The sequence below is a fragment of the Psammomys obesus genome, unplaced genomic scaffold, assembly GCF_907164565.1.
Source record: "Psammomys obesus unplaced genomic scaffold, mPsaObe1.curated_primary_1811, whole genome shotgun sequence".
Classification (NCBI taxonomy): Eukaryota; Metazoa; Chordata; class Mammalia; order Rodentia; family Muridae; genus Psammomys; species Psammomys obesus.
Window position 1 is genome coordinate 30,607,720 of NW_026585895.1, and position 25,002 is coordinate 30,632,721.

Consider the following 25,002-nt stretch of genomic DNA (forward strand, 5'->3'; position numbering starts at 1 on the left):
AAATTCTATCACATTTGAATAGTTCTAAGCTAGCAATTTGTTACCCTTTATCCTTTAGCAGAACTGATGAACAGGTGGTTTGCAGAAGATCACCCAGTATATTTAGCTTCTGAAATTTGAGCAACTCGAGATCTGATTGGCTGTTCCCGCCACATGATAAGTTAGGAGCTCAGACACCCGGTGGCTTTTGCCTGGGCCATCTCAGGAGGGGAGAGCGGGGAGAGGATTTGCTGCTGGCCAAGGGCTGTTCGCGTAGCTCGAAGGTAAGGCCCATTTATGTTCTCTTCTGGAATGTTCTAAGAGAATGTTCATGACTCCCCTTGAATTGGTTTCCGAAGTTTGGAGTACCTAAGTGGGAAAAACAGTGATGAGACGTAGCTCGGACGACCCCGTTGGTCATCTCAGTCCTGCCCTCACCAGGAACTGCTTGACCAAGTGGGCTGCCTAACGCCAATTTTCTTTTTCATTTCCGTCCGAAATATATTCCTGCGAAGAAGGCTCTATCGTCAGTGTTCCTATATTTATCCCACCCCACAGAGCTTCGTTTGCCTCAGAAGGACCAGCCGTTTCGCTAGCTTAACAAAACCAGCCACTCGGGGTATTGGTTTACAGTCAAGCATCTCTGGGAGAGGGACAGCTGCTCTCAGCCATCATCCGGCTTGTACGGGGCGGCCACGCTCTGGCGTCAGGCCCAAGGGCCTTCAGCCTTTCCCCAGTTCCCGAATTAGAAATGTAGGCCAAGCTTACATGAATTTCAACCAATTCTTTAATCTTTTTTTTTTTTCTTCTTATTTTTCAGGCTTGAACAAGAGCTACAGAAAGGAAGATATATATGTATTTGAAGAAGCCAATGGTTTTCCGGAAGAAAATAACCCCATTGCCTTGAGGTTTCTACTTTTATTTTAAAATTTGTGGACAGATTTACTCTACGTAATCTTCTATTAGATATACTTCATATAGCGCTCTAGACCAAGGCAGAAAACTAAATTAGCCTGCCTGGAATTTGGGGGTTATGAGGCAAATTCCAACTCCTGAAAGCCACACTCACCTTTCTCTTGCTAAAAGTTTTGCTTGAAAATATTTTCTGTCTAAATGTTGGGTCATTTAAATTCCATCTTTTGAGTCCACACCGCCTCACTTCCTTTTAAAACTTGAATTGATCGAATCCTGTGTGGATAGCATTCCTCAGCGTGTCTCTGAGGGACTTAGGAGAAAACAAAAACAAAAACAAAACTGAAGCTTTGATTTGTAGTCAATTTTAAATGTCCTTTAAACCAAAAAAAAAAAAAAATATGTAATAGGGTAGACTGGGTTGGTTTTAAAATTCTTTTATGGTGTAAGAAAATACTAATATATTTTCGTTTGTATGGAATACGGAAAGTTTGTAGGTGCTACTACTTACTGCTCTGGAAAAATGGCAGATGAAGAGGAGTATGAGGAGGTGATAGAGGTAAGAAGAAAGCCGCTCTGGCAGCAACACACATTACGTAGTGACAGCTGGAGCCACTGGGTGAATCAGTTGTTTGGAAAACAAACAAACAAACAAAAAAAAAAACCACATCATCCCCCAAAAGTCACCATCATAGCACAAGGAATTGTATTTAATGTTCAGTTTCACCGTAATTATGTGACCTAGAACTGAAAGGGAATATCAGCACGTCCCAGTTTTACTTTTTCTTAAGCTCTAAAAAAAAAAAAAAAAAAAAAAACAAAAACAAAACTCACAAACCACAACAAAACAAACAAAGCCAAGGTGTGGGTGCGGATAGGTTTTATTTTTGTCTTTAAAAACTGATTGCTTTCCCTCCTGCCAAAGGGTCGAAGGGCCTGCTCCTCAGCATCTGCACCCAGAGAGGGAAAGAGCTACTTCTCGTTCCTCTTTAACTAGCTGAATTGCTGGGGGAAGAGGGTTACATGCCGGAACAGCTATCTATTAGCTGTGTGCTTGTGTGTATGTGTGTGTGCACCCACAATCTCACAAATGTGAGCCAATGACGGTCACAGCAACAGCTGGAGCCACTTTCTCCCCAACTTCGTCATATATCAGCAAATAAACAAGATTAGCTTTTGAATCTTGACTGAGAACTGAGACTACAGCGGTTATCTTGAAAATGTCCCCCCAAATCATTGGTGGCCACCTGGCGGTTTTGCAGAATTAACTGTACTGTACCACACACCGGTATCGTGTTGTTGTAATCAAGGTGTTTTCCTTATCAGCGTTTGCCTTTAGCTTTATCTTTTAGAACAGAAACCCAAAGGCTTGCATCTAACCCCTGTAAATACATGGCTGTGAAACTGGAAACACCTGGAAAGTTCCAATGCACAGTGATCTACGCAGACGAAAATCTGTGCTTGCTTTTAATGACTGAAATTAACTAGAAGAGCTGTCCTGAGCAAAACTTCAGATAAGCTGCCAACATTTACCCTTGCTGATCAATCTTTATTTAGGCAAAGAAAAAACTGTATTTCTATAAATAAGATTATCTTTATTACTGAAGCATATAAAAGCCAGAATGTATCTGACAAAGGCAGTGTTTACCTCTCTGGCTTATATGCTGATGGCTACATCTTCTTGTTGATTCTACCATCACTCAGGAGTATTTTAGTGCAAGTTTCTAGAGGTCAGAACTGTCCCTATGAAACATATTATAAATTAAGTTACAGTTATGGTTTCTTTCTCTCCTGTTTTGGTAATAAAAAGGAACACTTGCAAGCCTCCAGTTGAACCACGCTTAGCTTTTCTTAAGTGTTCGTGTAATTCTGGGCATTGTGCTTAGTGTTAGATTTGATCGAGTCAACGAGCCATAGAAATGGAAGGGGCTACTTTAGGCATCCGATCCTTGCCATTCTATACCCATTACTGCTTCTGTTCTGAGCAGCACATACTAAACTAATAGACTGCCTGTTGGGGAGTGTCGAACCTCCGTCTCTTTGGTTTCAGAAAAGATCACAAGAATGGGGTGCTGACAGATTCAAGAGAATTGGCTCAAAAATACAATAATCAGCCTCAAATACATATCTCTTAGAGATCTTGGATACCGGAAATAAAATTTCCCTGGCACTGCCTATATGGAATAAAATGTAAGAAGAAGAAAGGAGCAATAATGCACTGCCTAATTAGTAGTGTAACTCTAAAAAAAAAAAAAAAAAAAAAAAAAAAATGAGATTCAGCATTCAAGTTAACGCCAAGAACTGGGGTGATGTTGCTTTTGTGTGTGTGTGTGTGTGTGTGTGTGTGTGTGTGTGTGTGTGTGTGTGAGTTTATTTCCAAGATCTATTTCCCAGTTGTGAGATCCCAGCAAAGGTGAAACCACATGGCTCACAGAGGTTGCTTTTCCTGGGATGCTAAGAAAATCTAAAATTGCTGGGACCCATTCTTTGTAGTTTAATATTTCTGCAGGCTGCTCAGGCTCTGTGTGACCAAGGGAATGGCTCCGTTTGCCCTCAGTGACAAACAATATTTCTTAAAGTGTCTAAATGGCCTTTGTCCTGTGCTGAAGTCACAGGGGTAAACAAATGTCCCGTGTCCTGGGAGCACGTGGCACCCACCACTATATGTAAAGACGTATATGCACAAAAACTAAATTTTAAATGGAAAGTGAGTACAGGCATAAGGGACATTAAGTAAGCGTTGCATAGTTATGAGCACGGTGTACAGATCAGATTGTCTGGGGCACTGAGAGATTTCTGAACCAAGGGCAGGAGGAAGTAGGGCGCTGAGGAGAATTTTTGCATCAGCGTACCCCTGCTCCCAACGATTCTCTGTGAAAGAACAGAAGCATAACATTCCATGTTCTTTCTTGACTGGGAAAAAAACTGAGACAAGTACTTCTTTTTTATCCCTCTCTTGTGTGCGAGGACCCACCAGAGATGCTCCTGTGGTGTGCCCGGGAGAGCTGGGTGAGGCTGGCAGAGGAGTTCACTCTCCTTAGGCACCAGAGACAAAATGTCAGCCAGTTCCTCTCTGTAGCTATTTATTGCTCATGATGTGAGAGAACAAAACTAGAGTGGGTTTCAGATCCAGGCTGCGGGCCAGTGGCAAACTGCAGCCTCACTTCCCTCCCTAAGTTCTCTGAGGCCTCTTCTCCTTCCCTTCCTTCCCATGACCTTCCCCAACTGAAGCTTAGCTCCCCCTCTTCCTTGCCCCAGCTAAGCTAGTGAAATCACCTAATGCCTCGGGTGGAGGCGGGCGAGTCCAGAATGGGATGTAGGGCATTCAGTATTGAAAAAGAGGCCGCCATCGCTCCAGAAGACCCTCTTAGTAATCTGGGGAAGATGGGAATAACTGAAATGTGAATATTAACATTTGCTCGCAGTAGGTTGCGTTTTGTTTTATAATTAGTAACAGGGAGACCCATCATGGCTTCTCTTTGCCCATACATCATCCTCAAGATATTATCGTGTCCTTTTCTAAGCAGATTCTCTAAGATATTGTGGTGCTTAGTTTTTGTCTACAGAATAGAGTCACCTGGAAGAGGGAACCTCAGTTGGGGAATTGCCTCTACCAGATTGCTCGGTAGGCAAGTCTGTGGGGCATTTCCTTGATTAATGCTTGATGTGAAAGGGCCCAGCCCACTGTGGGCATTGCCTCTCCTGGGCAGGTGGTCTTGACTTGTAAAGAAAGCAGATGGAGGAATCAGTGAGAGCAGTAAGCAGCGTTCCTCTACCTCTGCCCCTGCTTGATTTCCCGCCCTGACTGCCCTCCATGATGGAGTGTCATGGGACTTGTAAGTCAAACAAATCTTTTCCTCCCTAAGTTGCTTTTAGTCAAGGTGTTTATCACGGCAACAAAAAGCAAACTAGGACAGAAATTATAAGGGGGCAAATGTTTCCTACCCCAGGAAGATAGCTTCCAGTGACTAAGAGGCGCCTCCGACCCCCACCTTGCTGGACACTTTGCAACTTTTTGTTAGCTTGGGCATGTCTGCTTGAGCTTTCTTCAGGCTGCCCACATGAAAACGAGCCCCAGAAGAAGGCCCTGACCTCTTTCCTCCTTGCGGTTATTCCATACCAGCTCAGCCAGGGAAGCCACCTCACAGGTTCAGTGGAGACAGGGGAGTGCTGAATGCTGGCTGCTCTAGTGGTCTCATTGACAGTCTTGTGCTCTGTTTACAGTACTACACCGAGGAGACAGTTTACGAGGAGGTGCCGGGAACGGTAAGACTCGGCCCACGCTTGCATGGACTGATTCTCCTTAGAGAAGAGCCTCTTTCCACACTAAGACTCCTAGAGCCAGAATGATGGAGAAAGGGAATCTCTTTAAGTTGCTCACTTACCTGCCTGGGCCCAGAAGCTGGTGGTAAAAGACCATGGATGGGCTAATACACTGGATTTTATGATCTGCTTATCCAAGATGGCAAGAAACGGTTCCCTACTGCTTGTGTCTGTGTGTGTGTGTGCTTTGTATAGAAAGTATGAATGAACGTCATGTCAGTGGCTGCACTGGACTTGTGATTGGCAGTTTCGTTGAGTTCTAACTTGTAAGGTCTCTGAGACATTGTCCCTAGAGACTTACTGACATGCTACTTTAGGAATCCCAAGAAAAGGTGGGATTTTTTTGGTAACAATTCCAAGGTGGAATCCCCTAACCCCATGCTTTATTTTCTGTGTGCGGTTGCTTCTCTTTGAGTCTGACAGATACTGCTAAAAGCGGCAAACTGGGAAGCTTGCTCAAAAAGCCCGTGACTGGATAAAAACTAGCATTGAGGGCTTGATTGGTTTCTGGTGGTCAGACATGCTTTGGTGATAACCGGCAGAGTGCAGCCAATTAGCAGTGGGAGCCGTCAGATTTACAGTTGCCCTACCAGGCTTCTCTTTGTCACACTAACACTGGAGTTCTGTCTTTGGCACTGGAAATCTTTGCCTTGAAGGACATGATCTTACACAGTGCCCTGAAGCCTCTGCTGCCTTCCCTTTCTCCCTGTGAACCCTATTGCTAACCCTGAACTGCATTTGCACTGTGAGTCTTAGTTTTTCTATTATAGACTGATATAAGAAACAATGGCTTCCACCTACTGCAGAGCTAAGAGTGTCGAGAGGATAACTGCCCGTTATGCTGTCACCATTGTTCCGGTTCCCGGTATAAACTACAACCTAGTTCACATCAACGAACTCAGTCAAGAGACTGATACTAATGATATTGATGTGATTAGCTTTTTAAAGTTTATTATTATTATTTTGTCTCATGCTATACAGAATGACTAAGTGCCTATGAGAAATGCAACTGGTCTTTCTTATTCACTTAAAAGTTAATATCAAGAATTAATCTTTGTTTTTAATAACCTTTCATTTCCCAGTCTCCTTTGCTTTTTCTTGACCTAGATGACTTGGAAAAAAAATCTTTTTGTTCTATTTTGATGGTGCTGGTGGCTGAGCATAGGGCCTTGTACATGCTCTAACCATGAAAGGGCTCTACCATTCAGCTACTGCCTCAGCCTTGCTTCAGAAGACATAATTAAGACTGTTTTATTTCTGTTTTTTTTTAATGCTCCTTTGAAGTATTTGACTAGCTCTCTGAAAAGATAGCTTATAGATGATATCACAGTCCATATTCAGGCTGAAGGGTGTTGTGTGTCTTCATGCGGATATACGAATATAATATGCATCTTCCTGCTTTGGCTGGTTTTGTGTAGGAAAAACAAACCCCAGAGTGGCTGAAATTAGAACAGTGTACTCCAAGGTCATGGTATGAACTTTTACTTCATGGCCACATGTTTCATTTTCAGACAATTACAGAAATCCATGAAACTACGACGACAAGGACATCTGACTATGGTCAATCAGAGACTTCCACCCCGGCGCTGGAACAGCCACAACCAGCAAAGCCGGTGGAACGGAAGAAGGTCATCCGAAAGAAGGTGGACTCATCCAAGTTCATGACCCCCTACATTGAACACAGTCAAAAAATGCAGGATCTTTTCAGCTCTGTAAGTATTAGGCACCACTCCTATTCTGACTGTACGATCGAGAAATTACTGATCAATTTTCTCAATCTCTCAGGAAACACAAATGTTTTGTGGAAATGTGGTTTTTTTTTTGTGTGTGTGGGACACTGGAATTTTTGAGTAATTCATCCACGCCATTGCAGTATCTTACTGTTACTGCCAGATATGTAGGTGTCCGGTTATAAAACACTTGTTGCGCACCCAATCCAGAGCAATGACAACACAAACATGAATATTTTATTTCTTTAGTTATTTACTAGAAGTGTGTTCATAGAGGCTGAGTTGCAGTTAAACAGTCAGTGTGGAAGAGCCGCTTAGAGTGGCCAACAGCATAAACGATCATGAAGTGATGATGAGTGAAGAAGAGCCTGTGATTCGGAAACCAAGATCAGCATGAACTCACTTGAGAGTGGTCATCAGAGCATTTGAGGGTAGCCCAGAACCATAGGTTTTCAGCACAGCGACACAGTGGGATCTCCTACAAGATTTAAAACTACTAGTGCTCAGGGCATTCTTTTTTTAACTGGTCCGAGGCTCAGCCCGGCACAAAAGGAGTCTTCAAATCTGCTCGGTTGTCCTCACAACCACCCTTGACTGCAAATGACTGAAGCGTCAGTGTTCTCTGCTTCTTACAGACCCACAACAGTCTTGTAATGTGCAGTGATTACAGGAAGAGCCACACCTATTTCAGTAGATCTGACTTGTTGATTTTGATGGTAGGCTAAGGTCTTTCCAGGTAGCATTCTGGAGGCTTGAGGAGATTGAACTGTAGTTCATTGCATTATGTGGGATCAAAACTGATGCCTAAAGCTTCCATATGTGATTGACCTCTAAAGATTTGGTTTTGGTTGTGTTGACTCCTAGAGATTATGAAGTAAATTTCTAACTTGGATCCTTGAATGATCTAACATACAGGATTCTAAACAAGACTTTCTCGCCTCCTTCTCACTGCAGTGTTCAATAAAAACAAAATTATCTTGTTAGTTTATTGCCATATAATCTCATTAATTCAGGCATTATGAACCTAGAATTTCTGATATTCTGAGTGGAATGTTGGCAGTCCCCCCACAGCTTGCCAGTGATTGGTGTCTAAATCAGCAGTATAGTTTAAACTGTTGACTACTCAAGAATACTCTTTGAGGCCCTGATGTTATAAATGATGCATATCATTACTAAAGCAAGGACCAACTGCATGGCTAGCAGAAATAATTTGCATATTATTATGAAATATTCCATAATTCAAGCTTTCCATTAATTCAGCTGGCATCGCAGCTGTGTAACCACTGGAGTTCAGCTGCAGCTTCTGAAGTGAGCATTTTTTGCATTGTATTAGCAATTAAATCTTTTCAGACTAGAGTAATTGAAATTCAGGCTTTTGTATATGTGTGCAACCAAAAAAAAAAAAAAAATCAAGAGAATTATTTTAGGGCCTATCCAAGACAATTGTCTGTAACAGCTCTCCAGGATCCTATCGTGTTTAGGAGGAACAATTAACAAATCTATTTTCGTTTTTCTGAGAGGGGTATGGGATAGAATGAAAGCTGTTACAGATGATAATTGTTGTTACTTGGAGGATTTAAAGAAAAATCAGATGGGGTGTGTGTGTTGCCTGAACTTTCGGCTGCTGTCTGGTCACATTCCAGACTGATATCTAGTTTTCTTTTCAGAACAAATACAAAGAGAACTACGAGAAAGCAAAGGGACAGCCATATGCCATCACGAATGATACTCCGGAACTTCGCAGAATCAAGAAAGTACAGGATCAGCTCAGTGAGGTGGGCTTCATCCCGACAGTAAAGGAGGGAGGCCTTGTGAAAATATGCCAAGCTCTGGGATCCTGGGCCTCTGAGTGGAGGGGAAATAAGGAGTCAAATGACTCTGAGCTGGTCCAAACATTTAGAGATGGCATTAGCCATGAATCACGTTTGCTGCAAATGAACCCGGAGAGAGGCTTTGAAAAATTTGGCTTAGCAATCAAAAATGAGACTATCTTCCAACTGTATTACAACCCACAGTGATTCTCCACATGAATCACCTGAGGATGAGAAGTGTCAGGCTGGGAATTCAGCCAGAAGAGCTCGCCACAATCTACTACAAGTAGTGAATGCAGGGGCTCTTGTAGATCTTCCTAGCTAAACCGTGGGATCTTTGCTTGGTGAGGCTGACCTACAGCCATCAGGTTCTAGCAGCCTTAGATAGACATCCATGCTTGTCATAGACTTCAGGCGTGTGTTGTTTCTGCAGGTTAAGTATCGAATGGATGGCGATGTTGCTAAAACTATCTGTCATGTGGATGAAAAAGCAAAAGATATTGAACACGCCAAGAAAGTGTCGCAGCAAGTCAGCAAGGTAAAGCAGTGGGATATTCAACAGCATGTGTAGCACCCATTGCTGTGTCTTAAGGTGGAGTGACAGCCATGTCCCTGCTCGTGGATAATGTGAAGGGAATGTTCACGTGCAACAGGAGGCTCCACAGAAGGCTGAATTGGCCTGCACATGACTGGGGAGGATTGAAGACTTCTTGACCTGCCTGAAGAGGGATTTGCTACTCTAATGCTGGATGGTGGTTGGGGACGGGCGTGGGGATGGGGAGAGCGCTGCCTCAAAGACTGCAGTCTTGATGGCTTGTTTATTCATTTATATTTTTTTTAACAAGATAAAAGGCAAGATTTCATTCCAGAGTTTAAACTTAGAAATAGATTTGTTAGTTGTTGGCATTGAAAACCAGAAATTTTCTTTCTTTTTTTTTTTTTCTTCTTTTTTGTTTTGTCTGTTTGTTGTTGTGGTTGTTTTTCAAAACAGGGTTTCTCTCTTGGCTGTCCTGGACTCACTTTGTAGACCAAGCTGGCCTTAAATACACAAGAGATCCACCTGCCTCTGCCTCCCCAACTACTGGGATTACAGGCATGTGCCACCATGCCCTGCTTTTGGAGTATTCTTTTTTCCTTAATTATTAATTATTTTTCTCTCATACATTACATCTCGACAACAGTTTCCTCCCCTTCCACTCTTCCCATTCCCCATTCTCCAGATCTTACTTCTCCATTTCCCTTCAATAAGAGAGCAGGCCATCTTGTTTATTTTTAAAGGAATTTAGAAGGCGAAATTTTCATGAGAAATTTCCAAATTCAAATGCAGGCAGCTAATTAGGGAGTTCCAGAATGTTATGTAAGTCGAAATAAAACTGAATTCATTGGTTCATCACAGCCTTTCAAAGAAATTGATTGAAAATCAGAATCATACAGCAATTTTCAAATTTAGATTTTTACTGTTGTTATTGAGCAAAAGCTTACTCATGCTGAGGATGTATGCTAGGATGTTGGCATGCCCAGTACTCTCCTGGTAACCTATCAGTCACCATTGTGAGAGGCCACCGTTACTGTTCTGTCTGCTCCCCAAATCCTCCTGCCTGGGGTGAGACAGCAAGCCACGTCCCTTCTGTTTTCTCTCTAGGTTTTATACAAGCAGAACTGGGAAGACACCAAGGATAAGTACCTGCTTCCCCCTGATGCCCCTGAACTTGTTCAAGCCATTAAGAACACAGCCATGTTCAGTAAGGTGAGGTCTCCCTCTTTCTAGTGTCCCATGGTACAGTTAGAGCTGTATCTGCTGAACTCTTGACAACTCAGAACACAGTTTCTTAGTGTTTTTGTGACTAACCTCAGGACTTGCACAAAGCTAGGACTTGACGAGGAGGACCCTCAGATCCTGTTGGGGAGCACTGTTGGGCATTGTGGCTGAAAGTTCCTGGAAAACCTGAGCAACCTGTGGGTAGAAACATTACATGGAAAGAATTCAGACACCAGAGAACAAAGCAGTATTAAAAAAAAAGTCAGTTAGGCTTTGGATATCCCTGGCTGTCACTTGAATTAGAAGTTTGTTTTATGACAGAAATTGGGGAAAATACTACCCTGTTCCTTAGGCAGGAGGCAAGTAAAGTCAGACAGGAGACAACGTCTAAAAATGATATCTTTTTTTTGTTTTAGAAGTAGGACAAGCTACTAACAAAAAATAACACAGGTTGGATGGAAAGGGGGAGGTTGCATGTGAATTTCACTGACCCAGGTTCTCACCTTGCCCCTTGGTGCCTCATGTCATGGATGGAGTTCAGTTTATGTATTCGATGTGAGTATAGCTGTTTTCTCACTGCTTTTTGTTCTTTTCTTATTTAGAAACTGTACACTGAAGACTGGGAAGCTGACAAAGGGTTGTTTTACCCCTATAATGACAGTCCGGAGCTGAGGAGGGTCGCCCAGGCCCAGAAAGCCCTTAGTGATGTAAGTGTCTACATGGCACCCCACCAGAATGTGGGGGCGGGAAAGCCTGGGCCATGTCCTTGGGTCCTTAAAAAAGATCCACATCAATGGACTACATCCAGAACCAAAATTCATTATATAAGCTAAAATTTATACTTTATATTAGGCACAATTTAGACCAATCTCTTCCTTTAAGTGAGGAACCTAAGTTAACACCAGTAGTGACAGAGTCTAGACTTAAATGCCAAGACTAATGTCCTTCCCACCAAACCATGTATCATTTTCCCCCTTGGCTCTGTTAAAGTTGTTTTGTGGTGATGGAGTAGGCATTTTTTTTTAAACAGCCATTGGAAGCACATCCTTCCCTTTGAAAATTTACTAAGCAAATGCCATCACTCAGTGTTGTTTAGCTTTGCCTCACCATCCAAGTCAAGTCTGAATGGGATGTTTTTCTCTTCTACTTGGGCACTCTTGAAACCTGCTTGCACAGTGATCCCATGGAGAGAGCCTGGTGGTGACTTATGTAGAGGCTATTTCAGAGTTATTTAAAAAAAAATCATCAGGCCACTTGCCAGTATTTTCATGTCTTGTGTCTTGAAAACAGTCTTTTAGAGGAAGTTTAAAAGACCATAAACTCTTCATCACTGGAACCAACCACAGCAAAGAGCCTCATGCCCTTGTTTGAGGTTTTGTTTGTTTGTGGTTCTTCCTTCCCCCTTGGATTTGCTGGAAGCCTTATTGAAATCCCAAAGGTCAAGCCTTGCGGAGAGCACCATGTTATGAAATGGCCTGTTCAGTTGTCCTCTAGAAGAACTCAATGTAAATTTAACAAACCGGTTGAGCCTTGTATGAGATTTACTTTAGTGGATGCTAGGGTCTCAGATGAATCAACATCCCCATCTTATGTCTTTAACTTTGAGGTCTAATGATTATTGCCTTTCTTTGCTATCACCTGCAAATGTAATGGATTTGCTTTCAAGCCCACCTTTGACTAAAAGTCAGCTCATAATAAACTCATCATTCCATAGAGGAGGTTAGGAAAGAAATCCTAATGGGATTCTGAAGTCATCTAATAGACTGTGCCAACTTTAGAATGTATGTATCTCCTGCTTCTCTTTTAAGATAAACATTTTGGTTTTGTCTCTTGTGAATTTCACAACTTTGTGATGAGGACATTTTCTGTATGAAGAACTATACCCAATGATATCTGTTTTTAATTTCAAATGAGTAACTGTACTAAGTGTGTAGTCAGAAAAAGTAAAGGAACAAATAGTCGGGAGCAGAACAAGAAGTTACAGCATCCAGGAGAAATGACTGAAGAAACCTTCCAGAACATTTATACCAGAGTTACAGGCTGAGTGTCTTCTCCGGGGCTCCTGGCTTCCAATTCCCACTTCAGGCATTTTTTACCATGGGGGGAATAACAGCAACACTGATTGGAAATGGGTTACTTTCTGTCTATTCTCAGGGAAGCTATTTGATGTTCTATCTTCTTGTGACAGTGTCAGGGGCCAGCCTGTTCCTGGACAAGGAGTTTCAGAGAACACAAGATAAAATGCTCTTGAGTCTGAGATAATCCTTGTTCACAGTACAGATCCTTATCAAGTAATAAATAGCTATTTATTAAAATTTTATTATACATAAATTTTTAGCGGGATGTGAAAGTTTTCATCTTTTTCCTTGAAAATATATGACCATACTGGCAGGATGAAAGAATTATATATGAAACAAAAAACCAAAGCAAAACAAAAATCCCAGAAGTATTTCTCATTGATATGAGAAAGGACACATACATGAAATGATGGAAAGCTGGGCGATGATGAAGAAACACATTTCAGGTACAGGAACGACACAAACAAAAAGGGTGACATGAGTCTGGGTTATCAGAGATCAAGGAAAGTGGGTGCCTCTTTCACAAGGTTCTTATTGCTAGAGCGGGACCTTAAGGATCAAACTATGGTAAAGTTTGGACAAGAAGTCATCATGAGGTGCAAATGAGGAAAACAGCGATGAAAGTAGAATCTAAAGAAACTCGTGATAGTCAGTATGGTGAATTGGACCAAGGGAAAAGTAGAAATTGTGAGTATTCACAGAAGTCTAATTTGGCAGTGTAGGTGGAGCAAAGAGAAAGAAATGAATCCTGTGATAATAAATTTTAAGTGTTAGTGGCATTGGATATTGGAGATGAAGGGAAGAATGGAGTCATAGGGAAGTTTATTACCACATAAGGCATATGCCTAACCATATGTATTGTGAAGAAAGAAACATACTTGAATTAATAGGGAAAACATTTGGATCAAGGCATTCTCTGATTAAAGTAGAGACAGAGGATGTTAAATGCTCATAGATGTGAGATCAGGATTAGAACTTAATGTTTAAAAGTATCAGAATAAACGTGATAGCTGAAGACAAGAAATGTACGAGGGAGGCAGAAGAGTGAATGGTCAAGGACAGAGTCCTGGAGGTGCTCAACTGCAGGAGGATACCTAGAAAGGAGCCGTCACAAGATGAGGGAACAGAGAGCTGATCTGGGGAATCTGGAAATGCCATGTCATGTAGGCACAGGGAGTTGTCTAAGAAGACACTATCTGCACACCTCCCCTTTCCCATAACACAAGGATTAAGAATGGTCTCCATACCACTTAAAGTTGGCCATGAACATAAGAATGAACACAAGAAAGAACTTAAAATGAACTGGAAATCTCCACTCTGACTCTGCAAGGCTTGGCAGTTAGGGAATGGCTTTTATTTTTACTGCTGGCCAAGAATGAGCCAAGAATCGCATTACCAATGCGGCTATTAATACTATTGTTAGCAACATGAGCTTTTACAGTCACTAGCTCGGAGCAAGCTGTTGCCCATATAACATACCACTGTGTGGGCATGTAGCCCTCAAGAGTCACTCATGTTCTCACTCTACCTCACTTCTGGGTCTCTCTAAATACAAAACAGTTTGTAAAGACTAAGAATGTCTTTAAGCTGATCTGGAGTACAGAACTCTAACTAGGCAGAACTCTGAGCATGGTTCCTGACCAACAGGGACTTGGTGATCTGATTCCTGAGAAACTTTTTGATGGGCCGTCATACTTAATAAGCATTTCTCATGTTTGCTACTTTCTCCCTAAGGCCTTTGCTGCCATGGAAAATTCCACTTGCCCTTTACCTAAAATAAAGTTTTTATGCCCTTAAACTAAGCAGGGGCATGTATATACATTATCTGCTTTTTAAAAAAGAAGTTTTTAATATCCAATTTAATTAGATGATATTCATAAATGCTGCTGTTACAGGTACTAGGTTGATAATAATTAAGAGATATTTATTCTTTGTTAAATATAAAATGACTGGATCTTGTGATGAGCCAGTTTTTTTTTTTTTTTTTTTTTTACTATAAATAAGAATTCTGTTGTATTGATGACATTCTAGTCCAGACTTCTGCTGGAGTGAGTCGCTGAGCACACTCACTAGTAAGATTGAGGAAGGCAGAAAGAAAGGATAGAAGGGATGCAGGGTTCTGTGATTCAAATATACCAGACTTAAAAAAAAAGACAACAGAAGCTTTTATAGGCTGGAAGGAAGGAGGGAATAAAGAGGGACAGAGTGAAGCTGTGGGACGTAGCAGGGACAACTGACGGAGCTGCGTATAGAAGGCAAGAGAGGGAATGGCAGAGGTCAGGGGGCTGATGAGGGCTGCGTCTCCTTAGAGCCAGAGCAGAATGGCAGAGAAAATGGTCAGTATAAAGCCCCCCACACACACACACAAAAGATAAAATTGCAATAGCATAGAGTCGACTGAGGATGCACGGAAGTGTTGGAGTTGAGACCTGCTTCAGGGAGTTTGGATTCTCGTGGGATGGTCAAATTTCACTGAATACACAGTAGCAGTTGGACATCAGAAAGTCATAGAGTGTTGGGCACAGAGACCCAGGCAAGTCAGAGTGTATAGAATAGAAATCTGGGTAGATGGCCCTATAGAGTTCAAGCTAGGTGCTTTGGCTTGAAGACATACTCCCACATGCCTTGTTCATATGCCCTTAACCCCGTTTACAATGTTATATCATCCCATCGCTGTGTGTACCGCTCCTCTGGACCACCCAGCATCCCAGGTAAAAGAATGGAAAATGTAATTAAGTTGATTCAGAAGTGGGGTTTGTTAAGTAGGTATGAAGAAAAGACAAGATCGAGAGCTGAGGATGTTAGTGAAAAGAAAACTTGCCAAGTATGTCATGAAGACAAATACAAAGAAACAGGTCTAGGACCAAGAGGGGAAACACTGTCATTGTCAAAAATGCTGGCAAATGAAAAGAATGTGAAAATTAGAGTGTTTTTTCAAATACTTATGGACATTTTTGCCTATTATTTTTGGCAGATTTCCTACAAAAAAGGACTCACTGAACAGCAAACTCAATTCACATCCCTCCCTGATCCTCCTGATATAGAATTTGCCAAAAAAGTAACCAATCAAGTGAGCAAGGTAAGTACATAGAGGTGAACCCTGTCTCTCTTGGAAACCTACTTAGTTTTGTTTTTTGTTTGTTTCATCGGGAAAGAAACTGATAGTCAACTTGAAGAAATACAAACACTAGCGGTATTTTTGCATATGCTTCACCACCACTCCCTGTCAGAAAAAAAACAAAACAAAACAAAACAAAAAACAAAAAACAAAAAAACAGCACATGTGCTAACAGCATAATTGATGTCAGTGGTCAGCCATCTTGATGACTCAGTGATTTTTAAATGTCACAGTCACCTCTTGATTAGGCAGCTTGTGGCGTAGTGCCACTTGACATTTTCCTTTTAATTTCTGAGACAGATACTTAGGTCACTGACTAACTAAATGAACCCCTCTGTGGCAGCTGTGGCTTAACTTGGGGAGAGACCGCGTGCAGTGTTATACCCTCATACCCTCAGTCAGAGGTGGACAGATGAGATTGTGTGATAAACTCTCAGACATGGCTCAGTGGACAATGGTAGGGCTCACACTTTGGAGCTTTGGAGCTGTAACAAGCTGCTGCTTTTGCCTATATTTAGCCAAATAAAGTAGCTCAGAAGGTGCAGCTGTGGCAAGGAATTCAGGGAGACAAGTGTTTTGCTGGCATATGGCTGATCTAGGCCCTGTTGTACCACGGTGTGGTCAGGCTACTTTCTGTGTGACCCAGCTACTTTTATGTGTCTGTCTTTTTCTTTGAAAGTTGAGACTCCGTTTCATCTTCTGCTTCACTTTTGACTGCAGAGTCCTTATTTTTTTGTTTGTTTGTTTTTGATAGATGTGGGCTCTTTAATAGAGGAGAAGAAGGAAAAGTTAGAAATGAGGCAATCTCTTCTGCAGTGTTTTTAGCTTCTCATTTTGCAGAGTACTTCATGTAAAACCCAGGGGCTGTGTTAAGTATAGTAAAATTAATGAGAATACTAGCAACCTACTATTTCCCCCCAGGGCTGAGCAGAAATTAATTGAGGACTTTGGATAATGGAATGGCTGCTGGGTATGTCTGTAGTATTAATAACAACAACAACAACAAAAAAGCTAGAACAGAAAGATATTATAAATTTGGGAGAGGTTATTTTTTAAGCAGTCAAGTAAAAATAATTTATTTTTAATTTTTATATAAAGAATATCTCAGTTAATGTAGAATTCTTTTTTATCTAATTTGAGCATGCAGTGTGGACGTTTGAAAGTGATTTTTAAGTACCATTTCCAAACTTTTCTGTAGTCATTCTCCCCAGCAATTTAATTCAAGTTCTGCTTTTAAGTATGGCTGCCCTTAGCCACACCTGACAATTGAGCACTTAAAATGTGACTCGAAAAAATTGGAATATTAGTGAATTTGGACTCCTGCCATAAAACAGCATATGAAGAGTGTCTTAAGCAGCAAGCTTTCACTTCTCAAAGTCCTAGAAAATTGAAAGTCAAAATGAAGTGCCATCGTGTTAGGAGCTAAGGATTCCATATGTGAATTGGAAGAAGGCACAGGCATGTATCAATTTCCCTAACACTGAGAATCTTACATATGAGAAATATGTACTGGATCTTAAATGTTTACCATGAAGTAAAAACGACTGTAATCATCTAACTGGTCAATTTTACACTGATTGTATGCTAGAATAGCAATGTTTTAGATCTGTTGAGTCAAGTAAAATATATTAAAGTTAACTTCCCACCTGTTTCTTTGCATCTTAAGAAACATGGCTCCTGGAATACCTCTGACATTAACTTTGTTGGGCTGCGCACTCTGGTTGGATAGGATGACACAGTATTGGATACTTGGAAAGATTTGCCAGCATAGGTTTGGCCCTGCAGAATAATATGAGCTGAGGGAGAGTGACTGTAGATGAAGGTCATTGGATTTGACCACAGTGACATAGTTTATCCTAGTCTCACCCAGATCCCAAGTTCTTAGTATCTATTGTGTATCAAAAAAATACCAGTCTGTCTAGTAAAAAATCTTGTGCATGGTCCATCCAGCAACTGAGCATCCAGCCACAGAGGCCAGGGCTGCCCCAGGTGACTTCTTTTTGATATTCTCCTCTGCTTCTCACAGCCACTGACAAAAGCTACTCGGATCCACATTTCAGCATCGTCATATCCTCTTTTCCTCCAAAATAGTTAAAAATATCTTCTTCATCGTCTCACTTTCAGACATTTAAACTCTTGACATTCCTGGCCGGACTGTGTCTTCATGTCTGTTGTTTATCTTGTAGCTTCCTGTTGAGCTGGTATAATCACATATTGACAGTGTTCTACTGGCTTTGCATTATTTTTATCAGCCCTCCTTACTGTCCTTTTCAGACTATATTCTCTTGCCTTTGTCTTTGCCATAATCATGAGCTTCATGCCAGTACCTTTCCAGGCTCAAGTGTGCTTTGTGGCTGTAACTTCAGTGGACCAGGAGAGCTGTTCCTATAACAGATATTCTAGGGGAGGGGACAGGCTCACCAGGACCAGGTAGAAGTGGACTCAGCACAAACGTTGGGAAGTCCCTTTGGTTTCTCTGTGCCTGCCTCTTTGCTTCCCTCCAGTAATTTCCAGTGGAATCTAGAATGCTTTTTTAAAAAGTGCATCATGTAGTGACACATTGTTAGATAACACAGAGCCCTCATCTCCTGAAATATTCTCTTGCATCAAACTAGGGAGAATTCTGTAGATCTCACCGTAAGGTATTTGACTGAGTCACGAAAGCAACTCTGGACCAACTGTGACTTAAAAAGATGTATGGTCAGGTTGCCATACATGCTCTGGAAGACAACTTCACTGTGAATGCAACTAACGGGTGGCTCAGTGATTAGCTGCTTAGAAAAGAAGAGATATGGTTAACTCATTTCATTTTCTTCCCATTTGATTACCACATAAAAACTACAGGTGCCAATTTGGAAAGTGGAAAATGAAGCCATGAGTTTAAGCAAGAGAGCAGGGCACCTAATTTGTAGCTCAGTACCCTTAGCTGACTGGTGATGAGGAGGGACTATGGTTCAGTAGGAACCACTGTGCCTGCTGGCATGTGGTCACCTCCCTCTACAAAGTCTATCCAGAGCTTGGACCTGACAGAATATGCTTTTCTCTATTAAATGAAAGTTCCAGGAAAAGTTAAAGCAGATCTTTCTTCTAGGCTGTCATTGATCAACTTCAGGTACAGCAGAGTGGGAAAGAAATATAAGGAGAAAATTTCAGGGTTAGACAGAAAGTTAGGTGTCGGGCTTTGGGTATGGGGGAGACTTCCCACATGGACACTGTCTGCCTGTTCCTCCACTCTTCTATTCAGAGGCCTGTCCCTTTGAACTCCTTCCTACCTGCCCATACAGGGGAATGAGGGTATATTTTACCACAGTTAGCAACTATAGCCACTTCTTCTCCCATGCAGTGGGACCCCTTACCAACATAAAAGGACTTGGGAGTAGGCTGTGAGTGATCAGTCCCCAGCCAGACCCATTACAAAAGGTAACAGAATTCAGGTTCCCAGCCAGACCGCTACAAGAGGTAATAGCAAGCTGATGTAGGAGGTTTTTTAACTCTTGTCCTGTCCCAGAATAACAACTCAATAGACTCAAATTATACAAGTACCTAGGCCATATAACTTGTCTCTTCCCTGACTAACTCACAATTTAAAATATCCCATTTATACTATTCTCAGTTCTGCCACATGGCTGGTTATCTGTGCTCAGGAACCATGTGTAAATATACCTCACATCTTGCTGGTTGAATCTTCCTGCACCTAGCTCTATCCCAGAATCCTTTCTGCCTCCTGGATGTTCCGCCCCCTATTTCCTGCCTAATCTATAGGCCATCGGACTTATTATTGACAGGTGCTACGTCCATACAATATATGCAAGATATACACAATATACACACAATATATCCACAAGATATTCCTTCTGCAGCAGGCTTTTATTCCTGGAGGGTCAGAAGAGAGGAAGGACTTTGAAGATGAGGCTCTGGGTAGTTTTGTACTCTGTTCTTTATCTTGTTTAACTATCTTCTTAAAAAAAAACCCACATATCTATTTTTGTGGTGGAAATTACAGCCCTACTCAGTTCTCAGCAAAGTGATACAACCAGCAGACATTTCTCTGTAATAGCTCAAGGCTTGGCTAGTGAGAGTATCTGCTGTAACAATTCGATGTTACGAAGGATTTTGTTTATCAGTTTTGTGATGCCTCCGGTCTGATTCCTTTGCCTGAAGTCCTGGGCTTCCTGGGGTTTTTCTGCGCAGAGGCCCAAAGCCCCAGAGAGATGTAGATGCTGGAAAATTGAAAGATGAGATGAGGGTACATCAAGAATTTCTGGAGTGATCTTTTGTTTTTTGCTTTTTATTTTTGAATATTTTTCTTGTTTTCTTTATTTAGTTTGGTTTTGGTTTTTTTAAGACAGAGTCTTATTATGAAACCCAGGCTGGTTTTAAATTTATAGTTCCCTTCTTTCAGACTTCCGAAGTGGCTTTTTTTTTCATAATAGCTTTCTGTAATAGCTATCAAATCAAACTTTGGAAGCTTTAGTGTTTATGGGTACTTTATTCATTTATCAGATTCTTAAGAGGCCTGTTTCCAAAAAGATTAGAAGTGCTTCTACAGGCAGCCTTGGAAAGTCACCAAATCATTTAATTCCCTTCAATTTTGTATTGGGGACTTATTTCGACATAGGAGGTGTCTTCAGTTAGGGTTTCTATTGCTGTGAAGGAACACCGTGAGCATGGCGACTCTTAATAAGGAAAACATTTAATTGGGGCTGGTTTACAGCTTCAGGGATTTAGTCCATTATTATGATGGTGAGAAGCATGGTAGCATTAAGGCAGACATGGTGCTGGAGAAGGAGCTGAGAGTTCCACATCTGGATCGGTGGGCAGCAGGAAGAAAGAGTGTGACCCAGCCTGGTTTTAGCATCTGAAACCTCCAAGCCCACCCTCAGTGACACTCTTTCTCCAGCAAGGCCTCTGTGCCAATAGGCCTAGCTCCTAATAGTGCCACTCCCTACAAGCCTACGGGGGGCTTTTTTCATTCAAACCACGACAGGAGGGTAGCTAAATTAGTTAGTGGTCTAATTCAGATTTTATTTGTTGAGGTAGGGTCTATCCGTGTAGCCCAGGCTGGCTTGATCTCAACATCCTCCTGCAGCTGTCTCCCTGCTATACAAGACAGATCTGAGTCTCTGCAGAATTCAGTTTCTCTGTCTCTCTGTCTGCCCCCCTCTCTGTCTCTCTTGTCTAACATACAATTTTTCCAGTTTCCTTATGATAATAGTAATCATTATTATAATTATTACACCACACATTTGTTTAGTGCCACAGATATACAAAGCATCTTTAGTATATGATCTTGCTTCATCTTCCTAGCATTGTTCTGTGTAAAATACAGTAGCCCTTGGGATTGAGAGGCCTGAGTGTTGACACACTAAGTCAAAACTTTGATGATGGCAGTATCAGCCATGGGCACTAAAGACCCATAGATCTAAAACGGACAGCTGTAAACTGCTTGCTAATAATTAGCATATTAACCATTGCAAAAACAGGAAATAGGGCATAGGGAGACAGCTGTACTTCCTTTCACTCTGGTACATTGGTTCCGTACATCAGAGCCTGTGTTAATGTGTAACAGAGAATGGCTTTCTGTTTCCATGAAGGGTCTGGTGGAGGTACAGACGTCCACAAGCCACCTGTCGGTGATTATGTCTTTAGCGTACTATATGAGCCAAGGAGGAGAACCTCTCTAACCCCGCTCTAGCTTTGCCTCATGGGGCCTGATCTGGAGTTGGCTAGGCTAATTCTGTTCCAAGAACCCATGGGCCCAGATAATTCACAACAACCTATTTTGGGTCAGTTGTGAAGGAACTTCTACACACCACAGTTTGGGTTAGATTCTGAGTCCTTCAAGTCAACAAGGAGAGATGGTCTTTTTCTATCTGTCTATCTGTCTGTCTATGTATCTATCTATCTACACCCCTTAAGTCAACTTTCTTGCTGGTTAAGCTGACTATACTGTAAGATTACTTGAAGATATTTATTAAGAACCTAATATGAGCCTTGTGAAAATATTTGATAGTATACTGTTACTCAATTCCTATTTATCAACTCTTAAATTTTGTTTTTGCTTCATTTCTCTTCTTTACTCCCAGCAAAAATATAAAGAAGACTATGAAAAGAAAGTCAAAGGAAAATGGAGTGAGACGCCCTGCTTTGAAATTGCAACAGCCAGAATGAATGCTGATAATCTCAGCACAGTAAGTAGGGAACCAGGGCCAGATGTCCTGGGAAGGGACCCCTTTCTTTGACAACTTCCAACTGCTCGCAGTGTCTCAAGGAGTTCTAGAATGCTAGATATTATTTTGACCAAATTCCATGATTTTTACCTCAACTTTCATAGGAACAACCTGGTGAGACCCTTTTACTAATTGCCAAGTACAGCTAGCATGAGTCAGTGAGGCTCTTCTTAGTTTATTCTTTGCCTGATGAACAAAATTGTACATTTAGAACGCTGATTGACTTAATTTCACTGGAAATAGTAATCTAATTTTTTCATTCATCTGCCTTGGCTTTCCAGAGCTCTTTCTCAGTGGGCTAGAAAGGCTATGCCTTTCCACTTGTTCTTCCAGCCTGTTTAATTGTCCATGTCTCTGTCAAGCTGCTGCTAATTTTGGCAATGCCACCACATTCCCCGATTGCAACCTGTCTAAACCAAGAGCGAGGGACCAGGTAGACTTGAGGGGCTCTGCCTTGTGCACTCTGCCCTAGCGGTCAGTCTCCACAGCTGTTCTAAGCATCTTCACTGTCTTACAGAGAAAGTATCAGGAAGACTTTGAGAACTTGAAAGACCAGATCTACTTCATGCAGACGGAGACACCTGAGTATAAAATGAATAAGCAGGCTGGAGTTGCAGCTAGCAAGGTATGCATGAAGAAATCTTTCCATCGATCTTTATGTCTGTCATGGGGTGAACCTCTCATAACCCTTGATCTCATATATAATGAAAAAGATGGTGGAGTAGATTCTTAGAGAAATTACTGAAGTTGAGACCAGTACTTAGTAGAATGCCTAAAAACAGTTTTAAAATATTCTAGAATGGCAATAGGAACCTTAACAGCACCAAATAGCCATTTTTATTATTTCATGGGATGAAGGGCCTTTTGCTGGCCTTTCATGAAGGTGATCATCTCAGCTGGCAATACCTCCACCAGAAAAGAGAAAATGGAGCCTTTTATGAAGCCATGTGCTTCAAACTCAATACTGTCGCTGGTCTTGTGTTCTTGCTAACTGGTGAAAACCCTAGTCACAAATAAGATTAAAAGTTCCTGGGTGTCTTCACATGCCCTGGAGAGCGACTTTGATAAAGGGGTTATTCCTCGACATTTTTAAGTGGTGTGGTTTTTACAAAAAAGCATAAATGTTATGGCCAAGTAAGTTTGATCAATGCCTTTCCCAGAGCCCTGGTCCTGCCAGGACAGAGAAAGCAGGAAGACTCCATGACTTAGAAAGTGTAAGGCAATGGTGTTTTGGATCAGGATACCAGAAGGACAAGGGATGAGAAATATTTAGAAAGTGGAGCACACTCAGTTTACTGAAGGACAGGATGTGAAATGTGAGAGAAAGCTCTTAGTCTAAGTAGCTATTGGATGGGCTTTCCCTTCATGGTGACAGGGGAGGTGACAGAACAGAGAGGTGCTTGGAAGATGCTGAAACAGTAGTTTATCTTCAAACATGTTATATTTCCAGGTGCTTTTTAGATTTGCAGGAGAGAATTCCGAGTTGGTTGGTTGATTGTATGAGTTTGGAGTTTTGAAGAACGTTGGGAATTTTATGTAAAATTTGGGTACATTCATATATGGAAAGTAATGTTGTGAGACTGGACAGAACAAAGGAAGTAGGAGGGGAAGGACAGCGCCACAGATGAACCCTGATATGGTCCCAGCTGAGGTCAGAGCATAGCTGAGAGGTAGCAGGGTTGTGTTCAACAAGTGGGGGAGAATGGAGTTACCATTTGTACCACGTGTTTGTACATGGGTTTGCTAATGCATCAGCACTAGCAGCCCAAAGAGCAATTTGATTGCGTTCGCTTGAAGAGGGCTCATGACTGAATAATAAAGAAGAAACTGCTGGTCAGAGTATATTAAGCTCTTTCCATAATAATCCCAAAAGAAAAGAGTGTAGGTGGTAGTTGGTGGAAAAGAAGGCAGTAAGTTTTAAGATAAGGTACAAAATTCCATGCTACCATGCTGATGGGAACATCCAATAGAGAGGAAACACCAGACCGACCGACACTGAAAGCTGCTGGATCGATGTCCTCAGAGGAGGGGAGAGCTGGTTTGTGAGAGGAGGCGTGGCTTTGTCAAAAGCCCTAACAGTTCTCCCAGATAACAGTTGCAGGTGGGATGGGAAGGTTTGAGAATGTCCTTTCTGCTCAATTCCGTTTCGCAAGGGAGTTTGTAATTCCACAAGGAGGAAAGGCTGTGCAAGTCTCCCATGCCTACAGAGCCTATAGAGTAGACCCTGTGGTAGTCTGGGTAGGCAGTAGGGTTGGTACACCTGGCTTCCATTTGTACATCACCTGCCATCATCTCCCCAGCTGACTGGCTTTGTTTTGTAAGGTTTGTGAAGGCGGTGAATTATCTAGGTTATACTACCCAATAAAGACACTACCCAAATAAAAGTCTTAGACTGGCATGGTCAGAACCAGGGTCAGTTTGCCGCCCTGGTCACTCTGGGCATGTTCCCAATTGGAGGGTTTTTTTTTCCCCAATTTCCCCAGCCCCCAACTTACCACTTCTGCCATGGTTGAACTTTAAAGTACAAGGTGGGAAGGGAAAGGATATCTGAGGTTGCCACCATCTTCCCGCTTGGCTCCTTCTTGTCCTGCCTGTATATTAAATATGTGCTTGCTCAATATATGGTTATAGGAAAGGCATAAAAGTGAAGTTGATGACGCTCCTAGCTTCTTGTCTTTAAGATGTATAGGCAGAAAAGCAGCTGGGAATTAAATGCTGAGTGACAGCTCTGCAGGAGCAAACATCTGGAACACTGTGTGATGTCACTATTTGTGTTTCTTCCTTTGCCCCAATATTTATGCATCTTTCTCCTTTCTAGGACAGAGACCATATGTTCTTTCTTTGTATCTTTCCCAGAGCCAGGCACATAATCAACTCCCTCTGATTTTTTTTTTTTTGAATGAATAAATGAATTAAAAGAAAAAGCTTGCTGGAAATACATGCAGCTTCTGCACTGCTGCTATGAGCTTCTATGGGTATTGTGGTTAGAAAATGTCATGCTGCCATTTTTCTAAAGAGGAAATTGTTTTGTGGAACCATGTCATAATCGCTAGGATGGAGAC

General features: G+C 41.8%; 1 protein-coding gene across 1 annotated transcript in view; it reads left to right on the top strand.

Moving 5' to 3' along the window:
• The first annotated feature begins 1,414 nt into the window (after window positions 1-1,414).
• Window positions 1,415-25,002, top strand: part of Neb (nebulin) — a 192,214-nt gene continuing 168,626 nt past the window's right edge. The window contains exons 1-10 of the mRNA XM_055600265.1: window positions 1,415-1,450; window positions 5,116-5,157; window positions 6,726-6,926; window positions 8,612-8,719; window positions 9,189-9,293; window positions 10,398-10,502; window positions 11,117-11,221; window positions 15,567-15,671; window positions 21,797-21,901; window positions 22,458-22,565. Coding sequence (XP_055456240.1) covers window positions 1,415-1,450; window positions 5,116-5,157; window positions 6,726-6,926; window positions 8,612-8,719; window positions 9,189-9,293; window positions 10,398-10,502; window positions 11,117-11,221; window positions 15,567-15,671; window positions 21,797-21,901; window positions 22,458-22,565 — 1,020 coding nt within the window. The remainder of the gene's footprint in view (window positions 1,451-5,115; window positions 5,158-6,725; window positions 6,927-8,611; window positions 8,720-9,188; window positions 9,294-10,397; window positions 10,503-11,116; window positions 11,222-15,566; window positions 15,672-21,796; window positions 21,902-22,457; window positions 22,566-25,002) is intronic.